General features: G+C 42.9%; 1 protein-coding gene and 2 long non-coding RNA genes across 15 annotated transcripts in view; 1 reads left to right on the forward strand and 2 right to left on the reverse strand.

Annotated features, from left to right (window-relative positions):
• Positions 1 to 5,773, reverse strand: part of LOC117981478 (uncharacterized) — a 42,003-nt gene extending 36,230 nt beyond the window's left edge. Inside the window, exon 1 of the long non-coding RNA XR_008626463.2 lies at positions 1,955 to 5,773. This is a non-coding gene — a long non-coding RNA (uncharacterized LOC117981478). The remainder of the gene's footprint in view (positions 1 to 1,954) is intronic.
• Positions 1 to 26,883, forward strand: part of BAALC (BAALC binder of MAP3K1 and KLF4) — a 141,129-nt gene that overhangs the window by 65,274 nt on the left and 48,972 nt on the right. For 7 of the 10 annotated variants that reach the window (XR_008626461.2, XR_010112826.1, XR_010112825.1 and 4 more), the window contains exon 2: positions 6,926 to 7,092. Coding sequence is in view for 4 of the 10 variants with exons in the window: in XM_034966458.3 (XP_034822349.1) it covers positions 6,926 to 7,092 (167 nt within the window). In the remaining 6 variants the exon portion in view is untranslated. Of the gene's footprint in view, positions 1 to 6,925; positions 7,094 to 21,979; positions 24,300 to 26,883 lie in introns of those variants that run through there. The other 3 variants (XM_034966457.3, XM_008975203.5, XM_008975202.4) reach the window with 3 other exon arrangements.
• Positions 16,050 to 26,883, reverse strand: part of LOC129398636 (uncharacterized) — a 96,626-nt gene continuing 85,792 nt past the window's right edge. For 3 of the 4 annotated variants that reach the window (XR_008626466.3, XR_008626464.3, XR_010112828.1), the window contains one exon: positions 25,740 to 25,969. This is a non-coding gene — a long non-coding RNA (uncharacterized LOC129398636). Of the gene's footprint in view, positions 20,185 to 25,739; positions 25,970 to 26,883 lie in introns of those variants that run through there. The other variant, XR_008626465.2, reaches the window with a different exon arrangement.

Consider the following 26,883-nt stretch of genomic DNA (forward strand, 5'->3'; position numbering starts at 1 on the left):
GCATAACCCCAATAGGGTTGCCAGATAAAATTGAAGACACCCAGTTAAACTTTTATCTCAGAAAAATAATAAGTTTTAAATATAAGTGTGGCAGCAGTGCTGAGGGCAGTTTCCAGAGTCTAGGGTTGGTGGAAAGATTTAGGAAGTTGTCCCTTGATAGCCTCCATGCCTCAACCTCCAGCCTTCCCAGAAACACTGTGAGCTCCCAGATTATTTTAATAAATCCTTTTTTAAAGCTTTAATTCTCCAATCAATTTCTGTTGCTTACAGATGAGAACCCTGACTGATACAGCATCTGTAACTCTCTACTCAACAACTGACCATCTGTCTTCCATTCTCCTCAGTTCCCTGAGCTCTCCCTGAAGTCATCAGGGAGACTTAATTGAACAATCTCTCAGGCTTTTCTTGCTGAGAGATTTTCTTGAAGAAGTATGTAGAGGACGTGGTCCACCCAAGACAACCTGCAAGGAAGGAACTAGGGAAATAAAAACCTGACCTCAATGTGCCGCCGCAGACCCTTCCCCTCTAAAGCTAATTCCTCCCATTGGTCAAACCCCACTAGAAGCCGGTGGACAAGAGAGCCTGTTGACATGTGCATTCAGGTCAGTCTCCTGGGACACAGAGCAGGGTAGAGAGAAGGGGAGAGTGAGACTGGAGGGGCAGAAGAAATACATCCAACAAGCAGGGTATGTATATTGTCTTGGCTCTGGTAGTAACAGAGCCTGAGATGGAGATTTTGTGCAAGTGACTCCTAGGGGCATTCCTGGGAGGAGAGTGTGAAGGAGGGAGGGAGAGAAGCAGGATGGGACAGGACAAGGAGCTGAGCAAAGATGTGATTTCAGGATTAGTCTAGCCTCAGCCTGATCCTATGGGTCACTTTGGAGTGAAAGGACAGAAATTGCTTAGAAGCAAAGGAGCTGGGCTGTTGTACCCACTCTCCCCACCAACAGGTATTTTTAGTTGGTCATTAGCATGGACTGCCACTGATATTAATATAACTGGCAAGGCTTCTCCTGGTAAGGGGGCTCCCTTCAGCCAAGGGAAAGCCTTAGGAGAAGAAGCCAGGGGTGAGCTGTTAGCTACCAACATCCACCACACCTGGGGATGGGTGCAGGGTCAGGTGTGTGGATCTGGGCAGGCACTAATAGCATCTGTTGGAAGGACATACAGCTCTGTTGACAGGTCCAGGGAGGAAAAAATAACTTTCTTTCCACTCTTAGTTCTTAGCTGTGATTAATTCTGTAATGAAAGACAGATTAATAAGATAAAAGCAAACAGAAGCTCATTAACACGTATATTTTACATATACATGGGAGATATCTAGGCAATTACTAAATCTCAAAGAAGTGGCTTGGAATTCCAGCGTATGTAGCGTCTTCAACAAAAACCAGTAAATTTTTAGAGAAGTGACAAAACAAAGGAAAAGGACTTTGAGTATCTAGGGGTAAAAAATTATGGGAAGGCAGATAGACAGTAGTTAAAGGCTAGTTAGTAAAGCTTGTTAATGCAGATTCCTCTGGTGCCCTCTCCAGGCTGATAAGGGTCTAAAGTTGTCTTCAGTGATCAACCTTTGTCTTTCCTGGCAGAGAGGGCAAGAAGCCTTTCCTCTTGTTTAGTGACCAGTGAAAAGTAAATTTATGCCCTACTTTTAGGCAAATGGCAGGGGGAGGGGGCGGGTGGGAGGTGGTGGCAGAGAACTACTTCTCCATTGCCTTCAGCTTAAAATAATCCTTATGCCAAAGTGGCATATTTTGGGGTGGCATATTCTGGTCTCCTACACAGGACATATCGCTGGGTGAGGAGGTAAAAAAATTATTTTTCCTTTGTGTTTTTCTGAATTCTAAAAGTTTTCTAACATTGAATCTATTTTTCAATAACTAGAAAACATGAGTTAAATAAAATCCATGCAGCAAAATCACCCGGTTTGTTACAGATAGAAGTAACAGAAAATTACCTTATATTCCTAACCCCTTGGGGTGTCCTCTTGACCACACTGGGCAGATGACCCCTGCTCATTGTTTGGCAAATGCCAATCCCCCAAGCTGGCCCTGGTTGTCACAGAGCTTCTCTGTTTCATCATACTCAGTAAGCCAGTGGCTTAGCACTTAGCTGGTTGTGTGACTCATAAATGAGGAATGCAACCAGTGTGGCTAATGGAGAGGGGCAAGAGGCGGGGATAGGCTGTGCCACCAATAATCAGTGCAATATGTGTGCAAGCATTGTTAGAACCTTTAGATATGGTCTCACTTAATCTTTACAATCGCCCCATGAAGGTGGCAGTATTATCTCCATTTAATAGATGAGGAAGTCTAGACTGGGGGGTTAAGAAACCAAAGTTGTAATTTTTGTTTGGCCACCAATGAAAAATGAAAACTCTAGACCAAATGATGGATTTTTAAACTGTGTTTCTAGCAGCGCTTAGGCTTAGCAAAGATGCCGGGGATAGGAGGAGCTGCTGAGAGGGAAGGACTGGCCATCGGCACCTCGGTTATGGCAGCTCTGCCTTGGTCTGTTTTATGGGTTGGCGGGGATAGCTTCGCGAATGTGCAGCCAGTGCAGCCTCACAGGGCCTGCTGGGCTCACAAGGGGCCCTGCGCTCAGGACCTAATGCTCTGCAGGCACCATCGTGAAATCCTTCATAATTTTGTCTTTTAATGTGTGTTTTATAAGTAAATCCAATGGACAATGGAGTGTGTCCCTGGGCTTGGAGCTGTAAATCATACTTGGCCCCACTTGCTGTTGCCTTTCTGCCTCCCTGGGATATATTCCCTGCTGCCTGCTCTTGATCCTGGTGCGTAAGGCCTCTCCTTGCTTCCCTGCTGCCCTCCTCGTGGATCAGCAACTGGATTGCATTGGGAGAAGGGAGAAGGGAGCTGTGTTTCATGTCCTTCAACCCCCAGAAGGACCTGGCCATAGGCATAGGGAGGATTGGGGTCAGGTGTGCCCCTTGAAGTGTCTCAGGTGTGACAAGGGAGTGGCCATCCCCATCCAGGCTGGCAGCATCATGGTGCATTCAGTGGATGGCTCAGTAGGGGCCTCTCACAGACCTTTGACCCAGGTACCAAGTCATGATGCACATAGAAAATGGCAACATCTGGAGGCTGGGTGTGGGGGCTCACACCTGTAATCCCAGCACTTTGGGAGGCCAAGGCAGGTGGATCATTTGAGGCCAGGAGTTTGAGACCAGCCTAGCCAACACAGTGAGACTCCATCTCCACTTAAAATACAAAAATTAGCTGGGTGTGGTAGCGCATGCCTGTAGTCCCAGCTACTCAGGAGGCTGTGGCAGTTCAGTTGCTTGAACCCAGGAGGCAGAGGCAGCAGTGAGTTGAGATCATGCCACTGCACTCCACCCTGGGCAACAGAGCGAGACTCCATCTCAAAAAAACAAGGCAACATCTGTATGGCACACTGGGGGAAACAGCAAGCAAAGGGAGCCCTGGCCAGCCTTGACTCCCATTCAGCAGCCCCAAGGGCTGAAGGCAGTTCTACCCTAGGCTTAGGAAATGGAGTCTCTACCTTGGTCTTGTGCTTCAGACACCCCTTGCCCCTTTCACCCCATGAGCCCCACCCTTCCCACAGGCTGAGTTATCCAGAGGCCAAGGGGACGTATCTACCAAAGCCTCAGCCCTCCTTCAGAATTCATTGCTTTTATTCCCCCAGTCCATCACAGACAAATATGTGGTCTTTGTGTGATTAATACACAACTCACCCCACTTGTGACTCACCCCATGAGTTTAAAAGCACTCAACTTAGTTTGCACCCTGCTCAATCAGTAAGTTCAGCCAGACAAGTCTGCCTTTGGATGTTCTGGCAATGTCAAGTTGCTATAGAAATTTGTAAATGCTTGCAATCAGTTCTTATATGTATCCCACGGCAGACAGTAACAACAGTTTGGTCCCTGGAGGACACTGAGTAGCACTATTCTAGGCTCTTCTGTGGGTGCTGGGACCCTGGAATCCAGTCTGAATGACACCAAATCCAAATCCACACCAAGCCTGCTTCCACAGTCTTTATGGGCCTGTTTTCCTGATCTCTTCTGCAGGTGTACACTGCCCTAGCCCCAGGCTGTTTGCAGGGAGGAGTGGGCAGAGATGAGACATGTGTACTGTGGTGTTCATACACATGCATCTCAGGCCCCTTTAGGTACAGGATGGAGAAAAGGTGGGAATGGGAAGAGCAGGGGCAGGCTGTAATTGGTGGAGGAAGGAAGCCACAAGGATTTGGGACAAGCCTAGCTGCAGGAATCCATTTCTCTGTTCACCTTGAATCCATCACAGCACCCCAATGTGCTGAGGCCTGCCAGTCAGGGAGCTCAGGACCAGATACTTTCCACTGTGACTTTCAATGTTTTGAATTCTGATTTCTATCCCATGGTCACAGTTGAAAGCTCATTAGCATTTGGCACAGCAAGTGGGTGACACACAGATAGGTGTCCTGTGGACACTGCCATCTCACTGTGTGGGAACTGCAGTCTTAGCAACTCTGCCAGTCAACACCCTCCCGCCCTTGATATACAAAAATACACTGCGCTTCTGATGCCTGCCCCATGGCAAATAATTTCTCAACACCCAGGGAAAGGATTTTGTTTGTTTTTCTTTACGTTTGATTAAAAGCAAGCCCAGGCAAATACCCCAAAGGAAAGAGAAACAAATGACTTTACAATTAAAATATAAACCTACACAATTAGTCATTAAGCATATAAATAATATAACATCTTTAGTAAATCAAGAAGCATTAATCCAAGCGATGAGATACTTTATTTTTCCTCTTAAATTGACAAAGATGAAAACCAGAAAAGAAAATATTCAGTATTTGTCAGGATTTAGGGAATATTGCTGTCTTATATACTGTTGGCAGATGGTCAACAGAAGACAGACTTGTAGAGGTAAATTTGAAAATATATTGCAAAAGAATTAAAAATGTGTATATCCTTTGAAATCTTGAAAACATTGTTTCATAGTCTTCTTATGAAACAATGTTTTCATAAGATGAATGAAAAGTTGATGTCAGTCTCACTCTTGATTTTTTTTTCCTCTTCTGAAGCTGTTCTTGATATCATTGATGTTCTGAAACTTCACTAAGGTCTGTCTTAAGTTGGGCTTCTCTTGCCAAGTATTTGGTAGCCTACTTCAAATTGAGGTTTCACATCTTTCTTTGGTTCTAAGAAATCTTTATTATTTCTGTGAATATTACTTCCCCTCAATCTTCTCTAGCCTCTCATCTACAACTCTTATTAGATTAAGGCTTAATTTACTGGATTTCTATCCTGCATTTCCTAATAATGTTCAGCCCTCTGTGCTACCATGGAGAATTCCTTGGCCTGCCCTTTCAGCTCACTAAACTGCTCTTTCTGTCTATCGTGTTATTCAGCTTCTCTATTGAGGGTTTTTTCTTTCAACATTTAAGATTATTATTTCAAATATCTCTGACTGAACATTTTTGGGTAACTCTTGTCCTCATTTTGTGGTTATATTATCTCCATTTTTCTGAGCAGATTGACTATACTTATTGAAAATTCTTTTCTGAATACCATATTAACTCCATTTCTTTTGGGGATCTCCATTGCAGAGTTAGTTGCCTCTTTTTTATGGTGTTGGCCTTCCTCAAATGTTTGCTCATTCTTGTTTTTGTACTGAGTTTTGTAACTGAAGTTTCCTGCTAGAATGTCATCTGCATCTATTTGAGAGAGCCACTTGGAGAGCAGGGATGGGAACTACTATTGGCCTAACTCTTGGCACTGTTTTCAAAATACCAGTCTTCTTAACCTGGGTTTTTCTTTCTCGCAGGTGTCTCCAGCTCCTGAGAGCACTGCCCTTCTCTCTAGTCCCTGCCCCATACAGACTCCTCTATTGTTGCTGACTGGCCTCAGCAGGTGGAAGAGTAGAAAGTCTGGGCTACCTTGCTGCTTCTTGCCTCCCTGTAACTATGGCAGAAACTCTGTCAGCTTCTGACATCATACTTGGCATTCCCTGTCATGCTTCCTGGGCCACTTTTTCTCTTTCCAATAAGATTCTGTTCATCCTTTATTAACTCCTCAGTGTAGTCCTCTCCCTTTTCAGTGAGGCTATTTATTTAAACTTCTATCATTTCTTGGCATTTGTTGTAAAAGGCACACATACTCAGTCCAACACTTTGAGCTGGAGCTATTAAAAAAAATCTCTATATTGGCCAAGCATGTTATCTCATGCCTGTAATCTCAGCACTTTAGAAGACTTAGGTGGGAGGATTGCTCAAGGCCAGGAGTTCAAGACCAGCCTGGGCAACATAGTGAGACCCTGTCTCTACAAAAAAATACACAAAAATTAGCTGGGCATGGTGACACGTGCCTTTAGTCCCAGCTACTTGGAAAGCTGAGGTGAGAGGATCGCTTGAGCCCAGGAGTTTGAGACTGCAGCAAACTATGATCATGCCACTACACTCCAGCCTAGGCAACAGAGCGAGACCGTCTCTCTAAAAAACAAAACAAAATAAAAACCCAACATTTATATAACCTTCAAGCCAGTAATCCCACTTCTAGGAATTTATCCCAAGGAAGTAATTTAGAATAAAACTTTAACCACAAGGTGTTTCATCACAGTAGGATTTATTATGAAAATGTGGAAACAAATATCCAAGCAAAGGGGATTAGGTAAATAAATGATGACATAGACATGTGAAAAATAACATGGCAGAATATTTAATGGTATAGAAAAAAGTCATCAAGGTATCATTAAGTAAAAATTTCAGGTTACAGAATTGTTTTAAAATCTCCTTTTTGTAAAAAGCATATATGTTCTTATAGAAAAGGGTAGCTCTGCATGGTGGGATTTCTGGCAACTTTTGTTTTTTCATTTTGACTATCTTTTTCTCCACCATTTTGGGATTGTTTGCAACATCTGCCATGTGCAAGCTTCTGGTTCCATCCTCTGCTTACCTCCCCCAGGCGTGCTGGAAGATGGACTGCCCTCCAATGGTGTGCCCCGATCTACAGCCCCAGGTGGAATACCCAACCCAGAGAAGAAGACGAACTGTGAGATCCAGTGCCCAAATCCACAGAGCCTCAGCTCAGGCCCTCTGACCCAGAAACAGAATGGCCTTCAGACCACAGAGGTAGGGTTGCAGCCACAGAATCAACTGGGGACTGGAGAATGGGGGCAGGGCTTGCTTCAGGGCAGAGCCACCCAGCAGCTATGTCCAGGGAGGGACCAGGGATGGCTCATCTTGGAAATAAAAAGTCTCTGCCCCACCCATGTAAAAATTGCTGCAAACCCCACCCCAAAACCCTGCCTTGAGGGTTGCTGCTTTTTGTTTCCATGTGTATGTTTGCTTAAGTACAGCTTTATTCAAGGATCTTGTTTTCTGTGGCCACTGTCACTATGTTGATCGTGAGGACTGTGCTGGTTAGAGGAACCAGTCTTAGGCCAGGCAGCTGGCCAGTCTCAGGGGTTGGCAGGGTGGGGAGTGGGCAGAGGAAGGAAAGAGAAGACCAGAGTGGTTGGAAACAAGCCTCGCATTTTACTCAGGCCCTCCAACCAGGTGGGCATTGGAAGGGCCCCCAAGGGTGGCTCTCATAGCAGAATGTGGTGACAGCATCATCCCCAGACTGTTGGAAGAGGCAGGGCAGTGATGTCCCTGGATGTGGCGGGTATCCTTTCTTTTCTCCCAGAGCTATTGTTGGGAAGATCCTCTTATGGGTACAGGAGGGGCAGCCCAGAATGAGCGCTCTTAGTAGGCTGGGCTCAGGCATCTGCAGTCTCTTCCTCTTCCACCCAGTTCCTCCTTCTGACTTCCTTATCGTCCCTATGCCCCACCCCCTTCAAAATCCACTGCTTACCCTAGGCTCCATACCCATTTTCTCCTATCTCTTCTGTCAAAATTATACTGAACCAGGTTCATTCTGTCTGTGCACAGCAAACCGATCACTGTGACAATGGGTTTTGCAAAAGAGAAAGTTTATTCATGAGGCAGCCAAGTGAGGAGGCAGAAGAACAGATCCCAAATCTGCCTCCACAAAGATAGGGTTTAGGGCTATCTATGAGATAAAGAAGCCAGGTAATCTAAGGCATGGGGAAAAATGATTGGCAGTGGGGGAAAGTGAGATAATCAGTGGTCTGTGCTTGCATAGTCATGGTTCATGGCTCTTCACAGGACTCATGTTCAGAAAATGGCTGTGTTTGCATGATCTTCAGGAAGAGTTTTGGCCTTCTGACTTCAAAAGGTCACCTCTTGGGCATTTCTACAAACCCAGTTGAAGGGTCAGTGATCTCAACTGGCTTTAACTGGACAAGAGCTAAGCCCAAGTTCCTGAAAAACAACTTTAAGCAACTGTTACAGTGGTGATCTATATGTCAGATATGTAGTCTGTAACAAAGCTAGTGGATTGGTTAGCTACGGGACTTTTAGCTATATGGGTTTTAAGATTAACTAGAAGTAAGTGATTAAAAGCAAGCAATGCAGGTTAAGTTTGATAGGCTTAATCAGGTTAGCCCCCAGTTCCAAAAACTTGTCCTGTCCCCTCGGGCCAATGCCACCTGTTTTCTGAGAGTACAACTCATTATCTAATGATGGAATTCTTGCTCATATCAGTGAGTTGCCTCTCTAAGTTTTGGTCAGAAAACCTGTTGCAAATTCATCTCTAAAGCTCATTAACTAAAGGCCTTTCAGAAATGACTTAATCTCTCAGAATCTCACGTTCATTATCCACACAATGGAAATAATACCAAAATGAGTGAACAGATGGGCCTCCTCTTATAAACTAGGATATAGATAAGAATGGCAGTAAGGATTAACAGGGGATAGTTAGGCACACAGCACCATAATCCACTTAAATGAAACACTAATGGTGGCCCTGCAGACACTGGAGAAGGTAATGAGGGGTGTAGACTTCAGGGTTGTGGTGTCCTTAATAGAGTTCTGTATTGTCTACTTTGCCTGTGCATTAGGTGGCCTTCTAGAGACCTAATCATCATTGCCATCTCTCAAGACAGTCTGGACCCACAGAACTACGTTCAAAAGCTTGGTGACTGCTCTACCACAGGCCCAGATATTTGTCTTCTAGTCTCCTTCCCACACTTGTGCCCTTACCCTCTGAGCCAGGATGAGCCGTGGTCAAGAGGAAGCAGCTTTGCCTGGTGGATGGCATGATCCATACACTTGTTTCCCCACCTCATTTCCTGCCCCCCTCATCCATCACTTTAAAATTATGTTTTGCAGTTTACAAAGTGCTTTTAAGTCTACTGGCTCCTTAAGTTCCCCTAAGAGCATTGTGAAGTAAGCATTATCCCCATTTTATAGACAAGGAAACTGAGGTTCATTTGATTGAGTTACATGAATAAGGCCATATAAGTGTTGTAGAAGGATGTTGGTAGCTTTAAATCAGAAAAGGTTTCTATTAAGAAGATAGAACATAAGAGCTTCAAGTACATTTTAAAAATGAATAGTGTATTAGTCAGTTGTTGCCTCAATAATGCTGCATAACAAAACACAGCAACATTCAGTTGCTTGAGACAACACCTCCCCCCACCCCCACCACTGCCACCATGGTCAGCTGTAACTTAAAAAGGCTCAGTCTGACTTTTCCAGGGCTGGCTCAGTCTGTTCCATATATATTATTCTGGAAACCAGGCCAAGAAAGCAGCAGCTTTCTGGGGTATATTCTTATGACTATGGCAGAAACCCAAGGGGGCAAAACCAAACTACTTGAACACATTTCGTGTCTCTGCTCACATCATACTGACTAATATCCCATTGGCCAAAGCAAGTTAAATGGACAAGCCCAACTTTAAGCAGGGAAACATACTCTGTCCAAAGTGGAGAGAGAGCAAAGAATTAGGAGCAATAATGCAGGCTACCACATACCACATACATACACAAAGAAATGCAACTCATAACTTCAATGAATTCTTATAAGGTGGCACATCCATGTAACCATCATGCAGATGAAGACATAGAACATTATCACCAGCCCAGAAATCCACAATGTCACCATTCTTCTCACTCCTAGTATTATAGATCAGTTTGGTTTGAGACTTTTATGAATAGAATCATACAAGTGTGAGCTTTTTCATGTCTGGCTTCTTTTGCTCAACATTATCCTTGTGAAAATCACCCATATTGTTCTGAGTTGCAATAATTTTCTCATTTTCATCGTTATGTATATTTCCTTATATGAATACACTGCAATTTACCCATTTTACTTGATAAACATTTGGGTTGTTTCCAGTTTGGGGCTACTGTGAACAATACAGCTTTTAATGTTTGTGTGCATGGTTTGGTGGACAGCACTTCTTTTGGGAATATACCTAGGAGTGGAATTGCTGGGTCATAGGACAGGGGTATATTTGACTTTCATAGACATTGACAAATAGTTTTCCAAAGTGGTTATGCTGCTTTATACTCTAACTAGCAGTGGTTGAGTTCCAGTTATGGAACAAAAGAATTAAAAATCAGTTAAGTTGTGCTTAGTCTGTCTTCCTTGTGGTAGCAACTAATTAATTAATTAATTAATGTATTTATCTATTTATTTATAGATGGGGTCTCACTCTATCACCCAGGCTGGAGTGCAGTGGTTCGGTCACTGCCCTCTGCAGCCTCCAATGCCTGGGCTCAAGCACAGCCTCCCAACTAACTGGGACCATAGGCATGCACCACCATGCCCAGCCAATTTGTTAATTATTTGCAGAGAGGAGATCTCACTGTGTTGCCCAGGCTGGTCTCAAACTCCTGAGCTCAAGCAATCCTTCTGCCTCAGCCTACCAAAGTGCTAGGATTACAGGCGTGAGCCATTGCACCCGGCCACTACCAACTATTTATTCATATGTGGTCTAGGTATGACATAGGGTGCAAAGCACTTTGTTATATTATCTCTTAATCCTCACAATAACTCTAAAATGTTGACATTGTTGTCTCCAATTTACAGATGGGAATTGAGACTCAGATATAGCTAGGGAAAGCATGCCCCCATGCCGCACATACACACACACCCCACACACTTTGGGAGCTCATGGGGCTTTAAAATGGGGCGGGCAGAGTCAGCCCCCATAGGGCTTCAACAGCAGTGGAAACTGTCACAGGGGAGTGATGACCACACACACCTGCCCAACGCAGCACCCCTGGGCAGATGATGCATATCAATGAGCAGCCTGTGCAGCTTTTGTTTTCATAATTAAATGAACATAGCTGTGTTGTAACTGTTTTCAAAATAAGATCAGGGAGCTAATAACTTTAGTTTTAACGGTTTATATTTAAAAGATAATCAGTGGTCTTTACATCCTGATACCTCACCAGTCACTGGCCATTCTGAGTCCCTCAAAGGCCAACGCAAAGGTTTTCTGTCTAAGATGTTAGTTTAGAAGCTAAGTTTACCTGTGATTGATGCTTCTGTCAGCAGAGCTACCTCATACCAACACTCAGGCAGGCTCTCAACTGCCTACTATTTGCCCAAAGAAAATACTTTTCTTCCTATTCCCTCCTGGGCCTTTGATATACTATTTTTTTTCCTAGTGTGTCTCTTAGACTCTGGGCCAAAGCTTTGTGCATTTTCAGTATCTGGCTCAGTCAGTATCCACTTGCCTCTTCCAGTCTTCCATTGCACCCCTATATGAGCTACTAGCATTTCACCGTGCTCCCCTTAGGCACCATCAGGCCACCTGGTTGGTGGTTCTTTGGCATTTTTTTTTAAAGCTTTCCTTCTCTAGAAGATCCCTTTCATGAAGCATGTGTCCTCATCCACAGGCCTACTGCAGTGCTGCCATTCAGATTTACAAAACAAATTTGTATGTGAAAGGCAATCCTTGTGAGGCCTGGAAAATTTTTTCATCAGTTCCTATAACTACTCTTAAGATTCATTCATCAAATGTTCATTGAGTGCTGTCTAGGTGCCAGGCACTGTTCTAGTGCCAAGGATCCAGGGGTAGAAAAGACAGACATGGCTTTTGCTCTGAAGCAGCTGCTAGTTTTAATGGAGGTGGGTTGGGAGCCAAATAATATAGAATAAATAAAGCATTTATAGACTCTGAATGGTGCTATGAAGGAAGTAGAAGGTCACTAGTCAGGGGTAGCAGCTACTCTATTTAATGCAGATGCCACCTCACGTTTAAACTGCTTTCCAAAGGGTGATGGGGCAACTAATGTTGCTTATGGCTGTGAGCAACAGCACCTTGTGTTTGGAGCCCTTCTCCACTTCATGTCCCATCAAACAAACCATATCTTCCTTTTTGTCAATTCCCTCCAATCCCCCCGCCTTATGCCTGGTGTTAATAGGTGTTAACTGGCAAGAAGATTGTGGCAAAAATGATCTTTCATAAATTGGAACTGACTGTCTCGGTGGGGAGCTCTTTCTCTTTCTTTATTGCACCTTGATTTCCCCAGTCATTTGGGGCCTTACTGACTCCACAGTGTCTGATAAATCATTGGCTTGGTCTCCTTCATCCTACTGCCTACCTGAGCTCAACAAACAACACGAGAGGCAGCGCTGTAGTTGCTTGTCTTCTCCCACTAATTAGTTGTTCAGGAACTTTGGGCTGCCTCCAAACATTTACTCTCTAACCTGAATGTGCCATTTCCTTAGGCTTAGGACTCTTATTCCCCCCCACCCCTTAAAATACCTCCTCAAGTATTCAGCTACAGTAAAAATGTATATGTGGCCATAGCTCAAGTAGAAAAGGCTCTGACATGTGGCTGGCCTTCCAGGGAACTCTCCTGTCTTCAGAAGCTGCATATTTTCAAGTTGCTTTATTATTCTTAACAAAGTGACTGGACCGTGCTAAAGGAACTAGCATGGGGACTGATTCTCAGCTAAGGAGTTTTCTCCTCCTCCTCCTCCTGCCCCCTCCCCCAGTGTCTGGTCAACATCATTGGCAAGGCCTGGCCCAGTCTGGGAAAGACAGGTGAAGGTCCACAGAGATAGGAGACCTGATCAAGACAGGAGGTTAGGACCAGCCCAGGATTTCTCCTGGATAACACTAATATGAGACATATCAAGGGAGAGTTTGGAAAGTAAATATGAGTCTCTCCCAGAAAAACAAAAACAGGACATTAAAAGGAGGGAGCAAACAACAGAAACCTCTGGGAAAACCAAAGAGAGGGGAAGCTATTAGAAGGGCACTTTGGTGTCCTTTCTAGTGCAAGCCTGGGGAAAAAGGAAGGAATTTAGCAATACAGAGATGTGCACCTACTTACTACTGGCTGCTACCTCTTGTAGAGATTTGTAAGACTCGGTATTCATGTAAGGGTCTGCAGTCAAACCAGTTCAACTGGAAGGCTCTCAGGGCAGAGACTGCCTTATTTTTCTTTATATTCTTCCCTTGACTTCTGAGCCTACTTTAGGGTTATGAACCTAACAGGTACTCACTACCTACGTGTTGATTAACTGAGACAGCCTAGTCATCACTCAGATTAGAAAAGGTTCCCATAGCTTCAACCCCACCCATCCCAGCTCTGCACCACTATCCTGTGATGACTGTTCTGTGGCTGCCCAGTTGCTTTTCTAAAGCAGGTTCTGCTGCCTTCCTAATGTCTGATCTTCTATCTGAAGTTCAAGTTGAAAAGCAACAATTCCTTTTGGCACTCGATACAAACTCCCAGGGTGAGTAAGTCTAAGTGTAGATGGGGAAGGGGGCTGCGGTCTGCACAGAATGTGCTCCAGGCTTGGAGGAATCTTAAGAGTTTTACCTGCAGCATAGTCTGACCCCTGCGTTCCGAGGCTAGCAGCTGGCCCTTGGTGGAGTTGCTAAGATCAAATATCCCCTGACTGACCTTGCATTAATGCCGTACAAATTCACAAAGCAGCAGCAAACACATTCACAGAATTTGAGAACAATTAGGGTGTGTTATTGTGTATCTTCCTTTCATGAGACCTGTCTGAAAAGAAGTCAAACATCTGGAGTTGCAGCTGCCAAAGCTCTCGTCTTTAATCTTTTGGGAAGGAAGAGAGGATAAAACTAATATTTTGAAGTGTCTACAACATGCCAGACACACTATGACATCATTTTTAACCCTTGCAACTCTAAAAGGTAAGCAGCATCATTTCCTACCTGGGAAAACAGAGGCTCAGAAACTAGATATCGGTCAACATGGCCCAAGGAGTCATGATTTGGCTGTGTTCAAATTCAAACTCAGGTCCGTCTCCATCTAAGCCCCAAGTTCTTCCTTCCCATTATCTGAAACTTAATGGTGGAGAATTTAGAGTGAGCTTTGGCAGAGTTGTGAGAGGTGGGATATGAAACCTGGGGCCACCATCTTTAGTTTGACTCATCACCCATATTGACATTGGCCTTGAGTTAATTGCATTTGCCTGAGTGGTTTCAGCTGCCTCATTGGGAAAGTGAATACAATAACATTCCCACCTGTCTCTCAGGGATAGGGCAAGGAATGATTAATCATGGATGTAATTGAAATCTTGTAGGAAAGTTCTGGGACACTGAGGCAGGGCAATGCACACAGTTTCTGTTCCCAGGGATTTTTCTTTTCTTTCTGAAGATTTGTCTTCACACATGTGTTCATGGTCAAATTATTTATTGAGTGTCTATTATGTGACGCACTAAATTAGAGTCTGGGCAATACTATAAATGAATGAAATAGACTAGGTTCCTACTGTCTTGAAGTTTACAATATGAGGAGGAAGTAAAAAAGAAGTTAAAAAATAAATGTATAATTTAAACTGTGGTTAAAGGCCAGGAAGGAAGTAAAGAATATAGGGAGAGAGAATAACAGAGCCCTATGCTTCTATATGCCTAGAAAATCCCTGCAACATTCCATAAGAAAATATTAGCCATAATTATCTCTGGGGAAGGCACTAGAAGACCTTCTCTACTCTTTGAATTTCTTTTTGCCATAATTATGTCTTCCTTTTATAATTAAAAATACTACTTATACAGAAAAATTGGTGTCTCACACATCATAATCTCAGAAGCCGTGTTTTTCTTTGTTGTATGCGAAGAACTATGAAAAGGTTTGTATAATCCCATGTTAGGTACAGATATATTTGTGGAGTTCAAGCAAAGCTGAGAACATCTCTATTTCCATTTGGGGGGAAAGTGAGAAAAGGCTGAACAAAGGTGTCTGCAGTCTTGAATCCAGGTCTCCAGGAGCAGCCCAGCTGTCCCAGCCTCCACAGGAAATGGGCTGATTATTGACATCTGAACCCCAAGATAAACAAGTCCATCTGGGTCAGAGACTGCCAAGAGGTTATCACGGTCAATGTGGTTACCCTTGAGAAATGGCAGGCTACTTTTAATTAAAGAGGCAGTATCAAGAAGACTAAAATCTATGATTCATGGGGTACTAAAGCTGCAGAAATTAAAATGAAGTAAGGAAAGAGTTGAAAAGCTGTAAAACTAGGTGAGAAGCCAGAGGTGGCCCATTAACAAGAGTCAATGGTGATAAAACTCACAAAACAAGAATGTTAGAAGTAGAGGAAGGATTGGCGCAGCTGCACGAGAAAAAGGTGCTAATTAGGCTCCTCTCATTATGGAATTGGGGGCCATACTTTTTTTTTTTTTAAGCCAGTAATTGCAATAGAAACACATTTTCTTTTCCTGTCATTAAAAAGGTATGGGGGCGTGATGTTAAAAAAGGTTTGGCTGGCTGAAAACTACATCAGAGGGGAAAATATGTTGTATAAAGCATCACAGGCACTGAGGGACAAAATGGTGATTGTTTCTTGTGTTTATATTGCTCTTCTCAGCGGAGGGCAAAACAACTCACTTCTCCAAACTTCTAGATAAAATATCTGGCATTGTGGTTCTTTTTCTCATCTTCTTTCTCTCTCTTGTTTGGGCTTGAAATCTAAGGTTTTTGAGATGTAACTAGATTGTGTTGATGAAAAGAGTCAAACTCTAAAATATTTGAAGAGATTTATTCTGAACCAAATACGAGTGACCATGGCTCATGACACAGCCCTCAGGAGATCCTGAGAATATGTGCCCAAGGTGGTTGGGGCACAGCTTGGTTTTATATATTTTAGGGAGGCATGAGACATCAGTCAAATACTTTTAAGAAACACACTGGTTTGGTTTAAAAAGGTGGGACAACTCAAAGCAAAGTGGGCAGGTGGCGGGTGGGGGGCTTCCAGGCTATAGGTAAATTTAAACATTTTCTGGTTGAGTTTGTCTACAGACCTGGGATCTGCAGAAAGGAATGTTCAGGTTAAGAAAAAGGATTGTGGAGACCAAGTTTTATTGTGTAGAGGAAGCTCTTAGATGGTAGACTATAAAGAGAGCAGGTTGTAAATTTTTTACAGACTTATAGGGGTGGCTGGCTCTTAATTGATTATCTCCTGGATCTGGGAAGGAAGGAAGGAAAACAGGGGAAAAAGGATTCTCTATAGAATGTGGATTTTTCCCACAAGAGACTCTGTGGGGCAATTTCAAGATATGTCAAGAAAATATATTTTGGGGTAAAACATTTTGATTTTCTTCCTTGTTATGCCAGAGTCAGACTGGAAAGTAAAACACAATATACAGGGTCGAACAAAACCTATCTGATGACAATTTATGGTTTGTAGATTGTGACTCCCCAGGCCCCTTAGATAGGAATTTGGGCAAGATAAAAAAATCAGAGTTTAGTCCTCAATTGCAACAACTACCAACCTCTTAAACATCCTCACGGCTGCTTTTGGTTGGGTACTTTTCCGGCGATGTCTCAGATTCAAAAGCTTCTCTTTCATAAAACATTTCTGAGAAAATGCATTGTTGTTCTAATTATTTAATTTGCTAACTTAAATACAGTGTCATTATTTGAAAGTGGATTTGTTTATGGCTTGGAACTTTTTGAGCCCATATCATGGGAGTTACAGAACTCTAGTTTGTCCTTTATCTGGAAGCACGACTTTTAGAGTTATTGTTGTTGCCATTTAGAAGTAGTAGTAGCAGTAGTCATCGTTTCAGTATAATGAGGCTTTATATTTTAATTTGCTGTTTGACTGACATCATCTTTTTACAAATAAAATTAATGTTAATAGCTATAATTGAGATGACTAACCGTCCTGGTTTGCTGGGGCCTGAGTAGGTTTCTGGGATGTGGGACCTTTAGTTTTAAAACTTTTTGGCGGGCCGGGCATGGTGGCTGGCTCACGCCTGTAATTCCAGCACTTTGGGAGGCTGAGGCAGGCAGATCACAAGGTCAGGAGATCAAGACCATCCTGGCCAACATGGTGAAATCCCGTCTCTACTAAAAATACAAAAATTAGCTAGGCGTGGTGCACGCCTGTAGTCCCAGCTACTCGGGAGGCTGAGACAAGAGAATCTCTTGAACCTGGGAGGTGGAGGTTGCAGTGAGCAAAGATTGAGCCACTGCACTCCAGCCTGGCGACAGAGAGAGACTGTCTCAAAACAAAACAAAACAAACAAACAAAACTTATCAGCCCTGGATAAACCAGGATAAACTAGGAGAAGTTGGTAACCCTCTCAATGTTATGTGACATACTTAATTCTCTCAAAGAAAAGTAAAGAGCAGGCATTATTTCCTTCATTTTTCAGATAATAGAACTGAGAGTCAAATGTCAAAGCAACATGTCTTGTTGCAGCTAACTGGTAGCAAAGGCTTGCTCCATGTCCAGATCTATCTGGCCCCAAAGTTTGTGCTCTGAATATTTCTATTGTGCAGGCTTATGATATACAGATTTAAGAAATGACCCTATTGTAATTGGGATTACAATTATATATGTATCTGTGGCTGTTATAGGAATGACTACTTTGTAGCCTCTTAAATAGGCTTGGAAATCCAACTACTGGATTTTTTGCTTAGATTTTTAAGCTTAGAAGTACAGACTGAAATAAAGAGCTTTGTATCATCTGTGTATCATCTTTAATAAACATTTGTGAAATCTTACCAACAGTCTTTTCTAAAGAAAAGCACTTCTGCAGTTTGGAACATTTCCATTTCCATTCTGGAAAACCCTCTTACCTCCCACCAATTTGAGGGGAATGCCACAGTCAATTTAGCTCACTTTAAAGAAGGCCTCTGCATTCTATTCCATGCCCCAGTCCTCAAAGCTATTTAGTGACACCCGGAATGGAAGTCAGATGGAATTGGTCTCATAATCACCACGGTTTTCTTTAGGAAACAGAATCACTGCCTTCTTTTCCTTCACAATGCTTTGTGCGTGTGTACATATGTGCATGTGCTTCTGCGTGCGTCTGTGTGTGTGTGTGTTTAGCAAGCATGGGGCAGTCCAATGTGAACTCAGAAAATGAAGTAACCACTGTTGATGAAAAGAGTCAAACTCTGTAAAATATTTGAAGAGATTTATTCTGAGCCAAATATGAGTGACCATGGCCCGTGACACACCCTCAGGAGGTCCCGAGAACATGTGCCCAAGGTGGGCAGGGCACAGCGCTTGGTTTTATATATTTTAGGGAGGCATGAGACATCAATCAAATACATTTAAGAAATACATTGGTTTGGCTCAGAAAGGCAGGACAACTCAAAGCAGAGTGGGCGGGTGGGGGGCAGGGGCTTCCAGGCTATAGGTAAATTTAAATATTTTCTGGTAGACAATTGGTTGCGTTTATCTGAAGACCTAGGATCAATAGAAAATAAATGTTCAGGTTAAGGTAAAGGATTGTGGAGACCAAGTTTTGTTGTGCAGAGGAAGCTCTCAGCCGACTTCAGGGAGAGCCGGTTGTAAAATGTTTCTTATCTGACCTAAAAGGGCACCTAGCTCTTAGTTGACTATCACCTGGATCTGGAAAGGAAGGAAGGAAAAAAAAGGAGGGGGAAAGGGGATTCTCTATAGAATGTGGATTTTTCCCACAAGGGATGGCTTTGCAGGGCCATTTCAAAATATGGCAGAAAAATGTTTTGGGGTAAAATATTTTTATTTTCTTCCTTGTTATGCCAGAGTCAGATTGCAAAGTAAGTCACGATATACAGGGTTAAATAAAACCCATCTGATGAGAATTTATGGTTTGTAGGGCATGACTCCCCAGACCCCTTAGATAGGAGTTGGGCAAGATTAAAAAAAATCAGGGCTTAGTCCTCACTACTCTTAGAAAGAATGCTTTAAAGGACAGGAGGAGTTAAAGACAAATAACAAGAGATGCTTAGTTTCAAGGTCGTGTGATTTTATCAGTTCTCTGCTTTTGGGGAAAAATAAGCCCATAAAAGTCTTTGCTAGCCCTAGTGCCAGTTCAGGCTCAGAAAACCTGAGTGTAAGACTGAGCCCTAAATAGTATTGCCTACTGGTTGTTAAAGCAAGGGTACACTGACAAGTGTGGTGCATTTATTCATTCATTCATTCACTTATTCAAACAAAGTTAAACTGAGAGCTTATGATGTCTCAGAACTGTGCTAGGCACTGGGAACACACAGAGGAAAGCAATGACATCCTATCTCATGAAATAAATAGATAAGACTAAAATTATGTAGAGTCAAAATTATCCTTAAATGTTCCTCAAATCACCCATAAAGTATGATCTTTGGTTAGGTTCCCTAAACGCAGAACCTGAGATAAGGATGTAAGTAATTGAAAGGATGCAAGTAATTCTCATGCAAGTAATTGAAAAAGTACACTCAGGTGAAACCTGCATGGTAATGAAGGAAGCAGGGCAGGGCAGGGGATCAGATTCAGCAAATGTGTGAGTTCAGTCAGCGGAACAGCTGTAGTCTAGCCTCAGCCTGATCCCACAAGGAGCCCTGGGGCAAGCAAAGCACCATGGATTTGTACCCCCAAGAGGCAAAGGGGCAGCCTTTTTTATCCTAACAATCAGGCATGGGATATGGGCCTATCCAGGATATGGGCCTGTTTGGCATTCCTGGAGGAGGTGGTTCCAATCAGATGAGGGCAATTCTCAAAAGAAGGGTGTGCTGTGAGCAGTTAGCAGCCAACAGTCACAGCAGCTGGGAGGGATGCTCTGGCAGAGTAAAGGGGATCTAGAGAGGGGTGTCGCCATCAGCTACACAAGGACACAGGATTTATGTGACATATTAGAAACATACATATCGTTTGCTAATAAATACAACAACAATGGATTTTTCTCCATCAGTGCAATAGTTCACCATTTATTTGGATGCACTACAGAGGAAGTAGTTTGTGTTCAGGGGTCATGTTGTTTGAAAAATGTGCATCTCTCAACACCCAGCACAAGGAGGTGCTCATGCCTGGAGGGGTGTTCCCACAGGATCTGAGGCAGACTATGTTCCCAGGAGGCAGACCAAGATGTCATTATACAAGATGTTAGGAAGTGCCCTTGAGGCCAACACCTGTGGAAAGGGATGATGGAAGCAGGAGTGGGTTAAGGGAGAAGTCCAGCCACAATGCAAGCTGACAACAGCTTCAGCGACCCCTGCCCCATGCAGCTAAATGGCTTGTGGGAGCTGACCTGTTTAGGGCCCAAATGGTCAGACCTTTATGCCCTTCCATTTACCTGCACATTGGCCCATCTTGGGAAGGGCACAAACTTGAGTGAGGTGGCTCTCTGCAGCTGATGCTGTCCCCAGCTGGAGGCTACTTGCTGACTGTTCTCCCTGCAGCGAGGCAGCAGGTCCTTTCTGGAATGGGGCTGGGCAGCAAATAACTGTGTCCATCCACTAGTGGAGGTGACTCACAGGCCCACTCGTGTTCACCCCCAGCACACAATCACAAGAATAGGCACAACACTGCCCCTCACCAATGTTGTTTTCTCTTTTGGGGGATGGAGAGTCAGGGACTGGACACATATACTTAAAGAACCTACAATTTAATTAATGCTTTAATGTTTAATATTAATTCAGAATTTTTGTCATTGGTTTATCCTTAGTTAGAAGTAGATAGTCTATCCTACTTTTTAAGCTTATTTTTTCCCATTTTCATTTAGTGACAGTCATTGTACTAAGTACCTTACATGCATTACCTTATTTAATCCATACAAAAACCTTATGAGAGAGATAATATTATTATTCCCCATTTTACAGATAAGGGTTAGAGAGTTGGAAAAACTTGCCCATAGTGAAATCATATAGCCAGTATTTGAACCAAAGTCTCTCTGACTCCAAAGCTCAAACAGTTAACCACTCTACTAAAGCCAACTATGAAAACTTTCACATTACCCTTTGATGGACCATAGCTCATTCACTCAACAGTGTTTTAATAAACATGCCCTATTCCAGGCTCTGTGCTGTGTTGGTATTAAAGATTCAACAAAGAAACCTCTGATAGGAAGCATATGTGCATGCGTTCTTGTGGGTCATTCTTCCTGACTGTGTGTGTGCGTGTATGTGTGTGTGTGTATTTGTGATAATCTCAAGAGATTAATGCAAATTGTGAGGACCTTCGCATATTTCTGTGAAAGGAAAATAAAAATCTCAGGACCCCAAACTCACTATGGAAAGGGAAAAGTTAAGGTTAGGAGCTAAGCCACCCAAAACTGCCTTCCATTTTGTTCCTAAACAGATAACTGCAAAGATAGAAGGCCACATACCTTCCAGGGGGACTCCCTCACAATTTCTCACAAAGAAATTCCTTGTGGGCCCTAAGATCTTTACCCTAAAACAGAGTTCTGTTGGATTTCACCCCATGTAAATTAACAGCTTATCTTCACAGGTATGGGACAAAGACAGGACTAGGAGTCATCCCTCTGCTCACTTGAGACAAATGCATATTTTACTCATTAACTATTCTATATGTTTCTTTTATGTAAAAAATGCAAGTTCATTGAGCATGAGACAAATGCATATTTGACTGTTCCTCTATCCCCTCCTTTCACACATAAAATGTGGATTCAGTGAATGCTCATCAAAGCCTCAAAAGAATGTAACTGTTTGCCCCTTTTCTCTACCCTCCCTTTTCCTTTCCTCTTTCCCTTACTGCCCACTCTTTCCCCCTTAAATAGTGAAGTCCTCAAACCCTCTTTGGGAATTTTTGCACAGATCACAAATGTTCCTGTGATTTGTGTTCCTTTTTCCCAGGCACATTCTCAACTATGGCACAATAAACCTCTAAATTGATTGAGACTTGCCTCGGTCATTTTCTTTGGTTTACATTTCCTAGTAACTCAATTCACTGTTTTCAACTTAACAGGCTAAAAGAGATGCTAAGAGAATGTCTGCAAAAGAAGTCACCATTAATGTAACAGATAGCATCCAACAGATGGACAGAAGTCGAAGAATCACAAAGAACTGTGTCAACTAGCAGAGAGTCCAAGCAGAAGGGCAGATGGACTTCTTCAGTGTCCTTCACGGCACTGGATCCCATCAAAGAACCTTGAAGAAGTCGCTGCCCCTTGCTGGACCTGAATGCTACTGAGTCCCTGGCAAGACTGTCTTACCTGGCAGCAAACTGCTGCCTGATTTGTTGGGACCTTCTGAGCCTTCTACTTATCATGTAAATGTATTGGCACAGTGCTTACATATGTTAATAAACTGCAAATGTGCAGTTCAGTTTGTCTCTTTGCAACTCCTGTAATACGGTCTGGTGTAAAAGTAGTGAGTTAAAGCTACAGGTCAGTTTATGAAACAGAAAAGTAGGAATGCATTTTCTAGGTGAAAGAGTCACACCTTAGTGCTATAAGTCTCCTGCCCATGATAGTGTATTCTGTTTCAGGCAAGCTTATTCTTTCCTTCTTTCATTTTAAATATATTGTCATTAAAAATCTTACCAGGTTCACTTAAAAGCTGGCTTTCATCCAACTCTAAACCTACATATTGAAAAAAATCAAGGTACAGGAAAACTCCTTGTTATCCTTGTTTCCTTAGCTTGGTATGAGACAGATCGGATCCAGTTTCCCATGCACCAACCCACTGCCCATGGCATGTCTTTGGGAGGTGTCTGTGAAGCAGTCATACCTGCTCCTCATCTGCCTGGAAAGTCCTCCTATTCCGGTGTCCATGTGTGCCTCCAGTCCTTAATGTCACCGTGCTTGTGGCCAATGCATCCAAATAAGGATACCCCTCAGGGCTCAGCTAGACATTGCAATTTTGCATAGCTTTCCAGTTCCCTTTGCTTGTCTTCTTGACTGTCTTCCCTTTCTATCAGGGTCACTTGCAATTGTTAATCAAAGACTGAACACTGCGTAGGAGAGGGAGACGATCCAGAGACATGTGGCAGCAGGCATGGCTTCCCTTTGGCCTCTCTGTACACTGACCCAGGACTGTCATTTTGGCATCTGCAAAGGAATCACTTTAGAAAGCCAGCACCTGGTTGATGTGTATTCATACTGACATTAGATTGACGTGCACTGCATTAGAAATGAGGTAGCTGACACAGAAAAAGGATGTTTTGATAGGAATAATTTTCTAGTATGTCTTGAAACATGTTCATCTGGAAGTATTTTCCTCCAAAGTAATGTAGCATGATTTTTCAAGGATTGTTAACATGCCTGGGATTGGGAAAGATAGGACTAAAGTTGTGCCAAACTATATCAATAAATTCCATGTTTAGCAGAAATAGGCAGCCTATTGGTGCTATGTTTATGTAACATAGTCCAGAGAACTGACATGCAGGTCAAAAGTCAGATACGCAACCTCCTTATCTGCTAACTCTGTTATTCTTCAAACACAAGTGGGTAGTGTCATTTTTCCTTCCTTCCTTCCATTGGCAGATTGTATATTTATTCACTAAACATTAAATGTCCATCCTGTGCCAGGTACTATGCAGATGTTGAGGGATTTGGGGTCTGGTTAGTCGTGACTATCTATCCTGAATCTAACAGTGACTTCATAACTAGGAGACTGAATTAGACCCTTAAGGTATAGTGTGTGTTGCAAATCACTCTGCAATGGAAACTTTTATATTCAGGGTAGGTTTGTATCTTAAACTAGGTGTTCTCATCAATGTACAAGACTTTACCATACACGAAACTATAGTTTTTCTAAACCTTCATCATTTTGTGATTCTTTGAGAAAGGGCTTTTAGGAACTTTATGTTCTAAAAAATGTTTTTAATAATAATAAGATAAAAGAAAAACCTGTGATTCATATGTCCCCACTGGCATTACTCAGCAGGAGCCCCCAGCTGCCAAAGGTTGGCAGTGATCCTGCAAGTTCAAGGGCTCTTTCTCCCTGGGGATGTGCTTTGTGGCTTCTCTTTACAGCTTTGTTTCTGCATCAGTTCACTGCTGCATGTTGTTTGGAATTTATCACCTTAAGAAAGTGTCTCTGTTTTATATAGAAACACTTTCTCACTTACAGGGGAGAAGGAAATGCAGGGCACATGATCTGGCCCTCCCCAGAACAATCTGGATTTCATGGAGACAGCAACCAGAAGTTAAACCATGTGACTAAAAATGCATCTGGCTACTTTTTCATGTATGTATGAGACAGAAACTAATCCTTACTATCCTATTAGGATAACACTTTTCATTGCAAAGTTTGTGTCAATAAAGTCATTAATTTTAAACATATATGGGCAGTTACAGAGAATCTTTACTGAAACCTTAAATTTGTATGCAGAACTATTTAGACTATTTTTTAAAAATGAAGACCTTTTACGTAAGTGAACCCTGTGAATCCTCCAAAAAGCCTTGTGAAGTAGGTAAGAAGAATGCTATTAGCACCAATTTACACTTATGGAAATATTTATAGTCCAGTCAACTAGTACTTTTGGTGCAGAGATTCAAGTGGGGGAAGCCTGTCTGCAAATTCAGTTCTTTTCCTGCCACCACATGGTGCCACCATGGCAAGAAGGTCTGGTGTAACTGAGAGATGAGGCCATTTAGAGGGGAATTGTCATGGAGCCTCAGGCTGGGCTGAGTCCAAGTCTAAAAGGACAATTTGGGTGATTGGAGGGGGCTAGAGAGAGAGGATTGAAGAGGGCTGGTAATGAAGATAGTGATTGGAAAGGGCCAGTGAGTTCTCAGGGAATTTGGTTCTGGTCCAGGCTCACTTATCCCTCCAGAGAGAGTGACCTTGACCTGGTATGAGAGGTCAGAACACTGAGAGGGACTTTATAATTCAGAGAAAATAGAAATTGCACCCCTTGGAATATCTGCTTAGACCTAAAGGTAAGGGAAGCCAGGGACCTCCCACGTTGCTGCCAATGTCCTGAGCACAGCTTGGATGTACAGGTAAGAGAGAGTAGCCCCTCACCCTTTATTCATGGCCCACTTTCACAGTGCTTTCCACAACCCACCCCCACCTCCCAGGGTACCTGAACACACCCCCGTTTGCACTGCCTGTCTGAGTCCTGCTAACCTGCATCTGTTTTTGATCCTCACCAGCCAGACTTGCGGGCTGCCCCATGTGACACTGAAGTGCATCCCATTCACATTTGCTGCTCTAAGCAGGGTTCACAACACTGGAAGCTCCTCTGCTGAAATCAGGTGACAGAGCTGCTGTGTTTAGCTGTCATGGTGTCAAAACTTACTTAGGAATTTCACATAAATAGCCAGCTGTGGCACAGACTCCTACTTTAGAACTCCAGTATCCATCCTTCCCTTCTTTCTTAGTTGAGCACATGTCCACTTAGAACAAACATTACACTTTCCAGCCTCCCTTGCAGCTAGAAGTTGCAGCATGATTAAGTTCTAGACAATGAAATGAAATAAAAGTGAGGCATAGAAGCTTCCAGGAAGTCAGGCTCTTTCTTTCCCCTTTTGCTTCCTGGTGTGCAGAATGAGGAGGTAATGGCTGGAGCTACCTCAGTCCATTGGGCCATAAAGCAACTTCGAGAATGAAAGCCATGCCAAGATGAGCAACAAGTTAGAAGAAGCATGGGTCCCTAATTCCATACAGTTTCATGAGTCTTGGACTATATACCACAAACCTCTTTTTGTGGGAAAGAAATATACTTTACTTCATTTAAGGTGCTGTTTCAAATGATTACTCACAGCCAAAACTGATTCTTTTTCTTTTCAAGTCTGAGAAATTGAACAAAACTAATTCTAATTTGTATGCATATACTTCCATCTTTCAAAAAATTGGAAGATCACTCACCCTTGGGGCCTTGGCTGCTTGGCCACATCTGGCTGGGGCTGATGAGTCTGCATTAGCTGGAGCTGGGAGGGTCTCCAGATTGTGATGGTCGCAACCACTCATTGTGGCTTACACATGGTAACCTCCCCATTTCTGTTACCTGCCAGAACCCAGAGACATTTGAGCTTGTAACTCCTGCTCCACTGTATGTTCCCAAACATGTTGTTTTTACACTCTTTTCAGGAGTCATTGAGATATACAAGGTCCTTTTCTCCTGTTTCACCAGTCTGGGAAGTGGCCAATCTCAGGAGAATTTTCTGAGCAAATTATGAATATTACCTAATATTTAAAATCATGCATTCACTTGCTCATTTATTTAATCCAAATGTATTTACTGAGACTCTTCAATGTGCCAGAAGTTGGGATGTGGTGAGAGATACAACAGATCTGGTCCCTACCCTCACGGAGATGGCAAAATAGTAGAGGAAACAGAAAATAACGACATAAAGAAATAAGTCATTACAGTAACTTAAGATGGGGATAAATGCTGAAAACAATGTTAATAGGAGAATGAGCTGGATGGAAGCAGGAAGCAAAGCAGGAGACCGTTTAGGAGGCTACAGCTATAGTCCTGGGAAGAGATGTCAGTGCAAGGAATAGGGTAATGGTTACAAAGACGGATGAAAATAGGTGGATGCTGAGAACATTTTGGAAATGGAAACATTGGGACTTGCTGATGGACTGGGTGTAGAAAGTGAAGTCAAGGGAGAAATCGGGGTGATTCCTAAGTTTTTTGGTTTGAGCAACAGGGTTTTTGGCAAGATAGGGCAAAACAGGGTGGGAAAAGTTTTTTTGGGGAGGCAGTGAAAATCAAAAAGAACCATTTTGGACCCATTAAGTATGAAATAACCAAGGGGAGGTGTCCAGTAGGGAATTGGATGTACGAGTCTAAAGTTCAAGGAATTGGTCAAGGGTAGAGCTGTGCATTTGGGGGTCATCAACACATGGAAGATATTTAATGGCACAGGAGTTAGTTCACCTGATGAGAAGCTACTGAGGAAAGTCTAGGGCTGT

This window comes from Pan paniscus, chromosome 7, assembly GCF_029289425.2.
Source record: "Pan paniscus chromosome 7, NHGRI_mPanPan1-v2.0_pri, whole genome shotgun sequence".
Taxonomy (NCBI): Eukaryota; Metazoa; Chordata; class Mammalia; order Primates; family Hominidae; genus Pan; species Pan paniscus.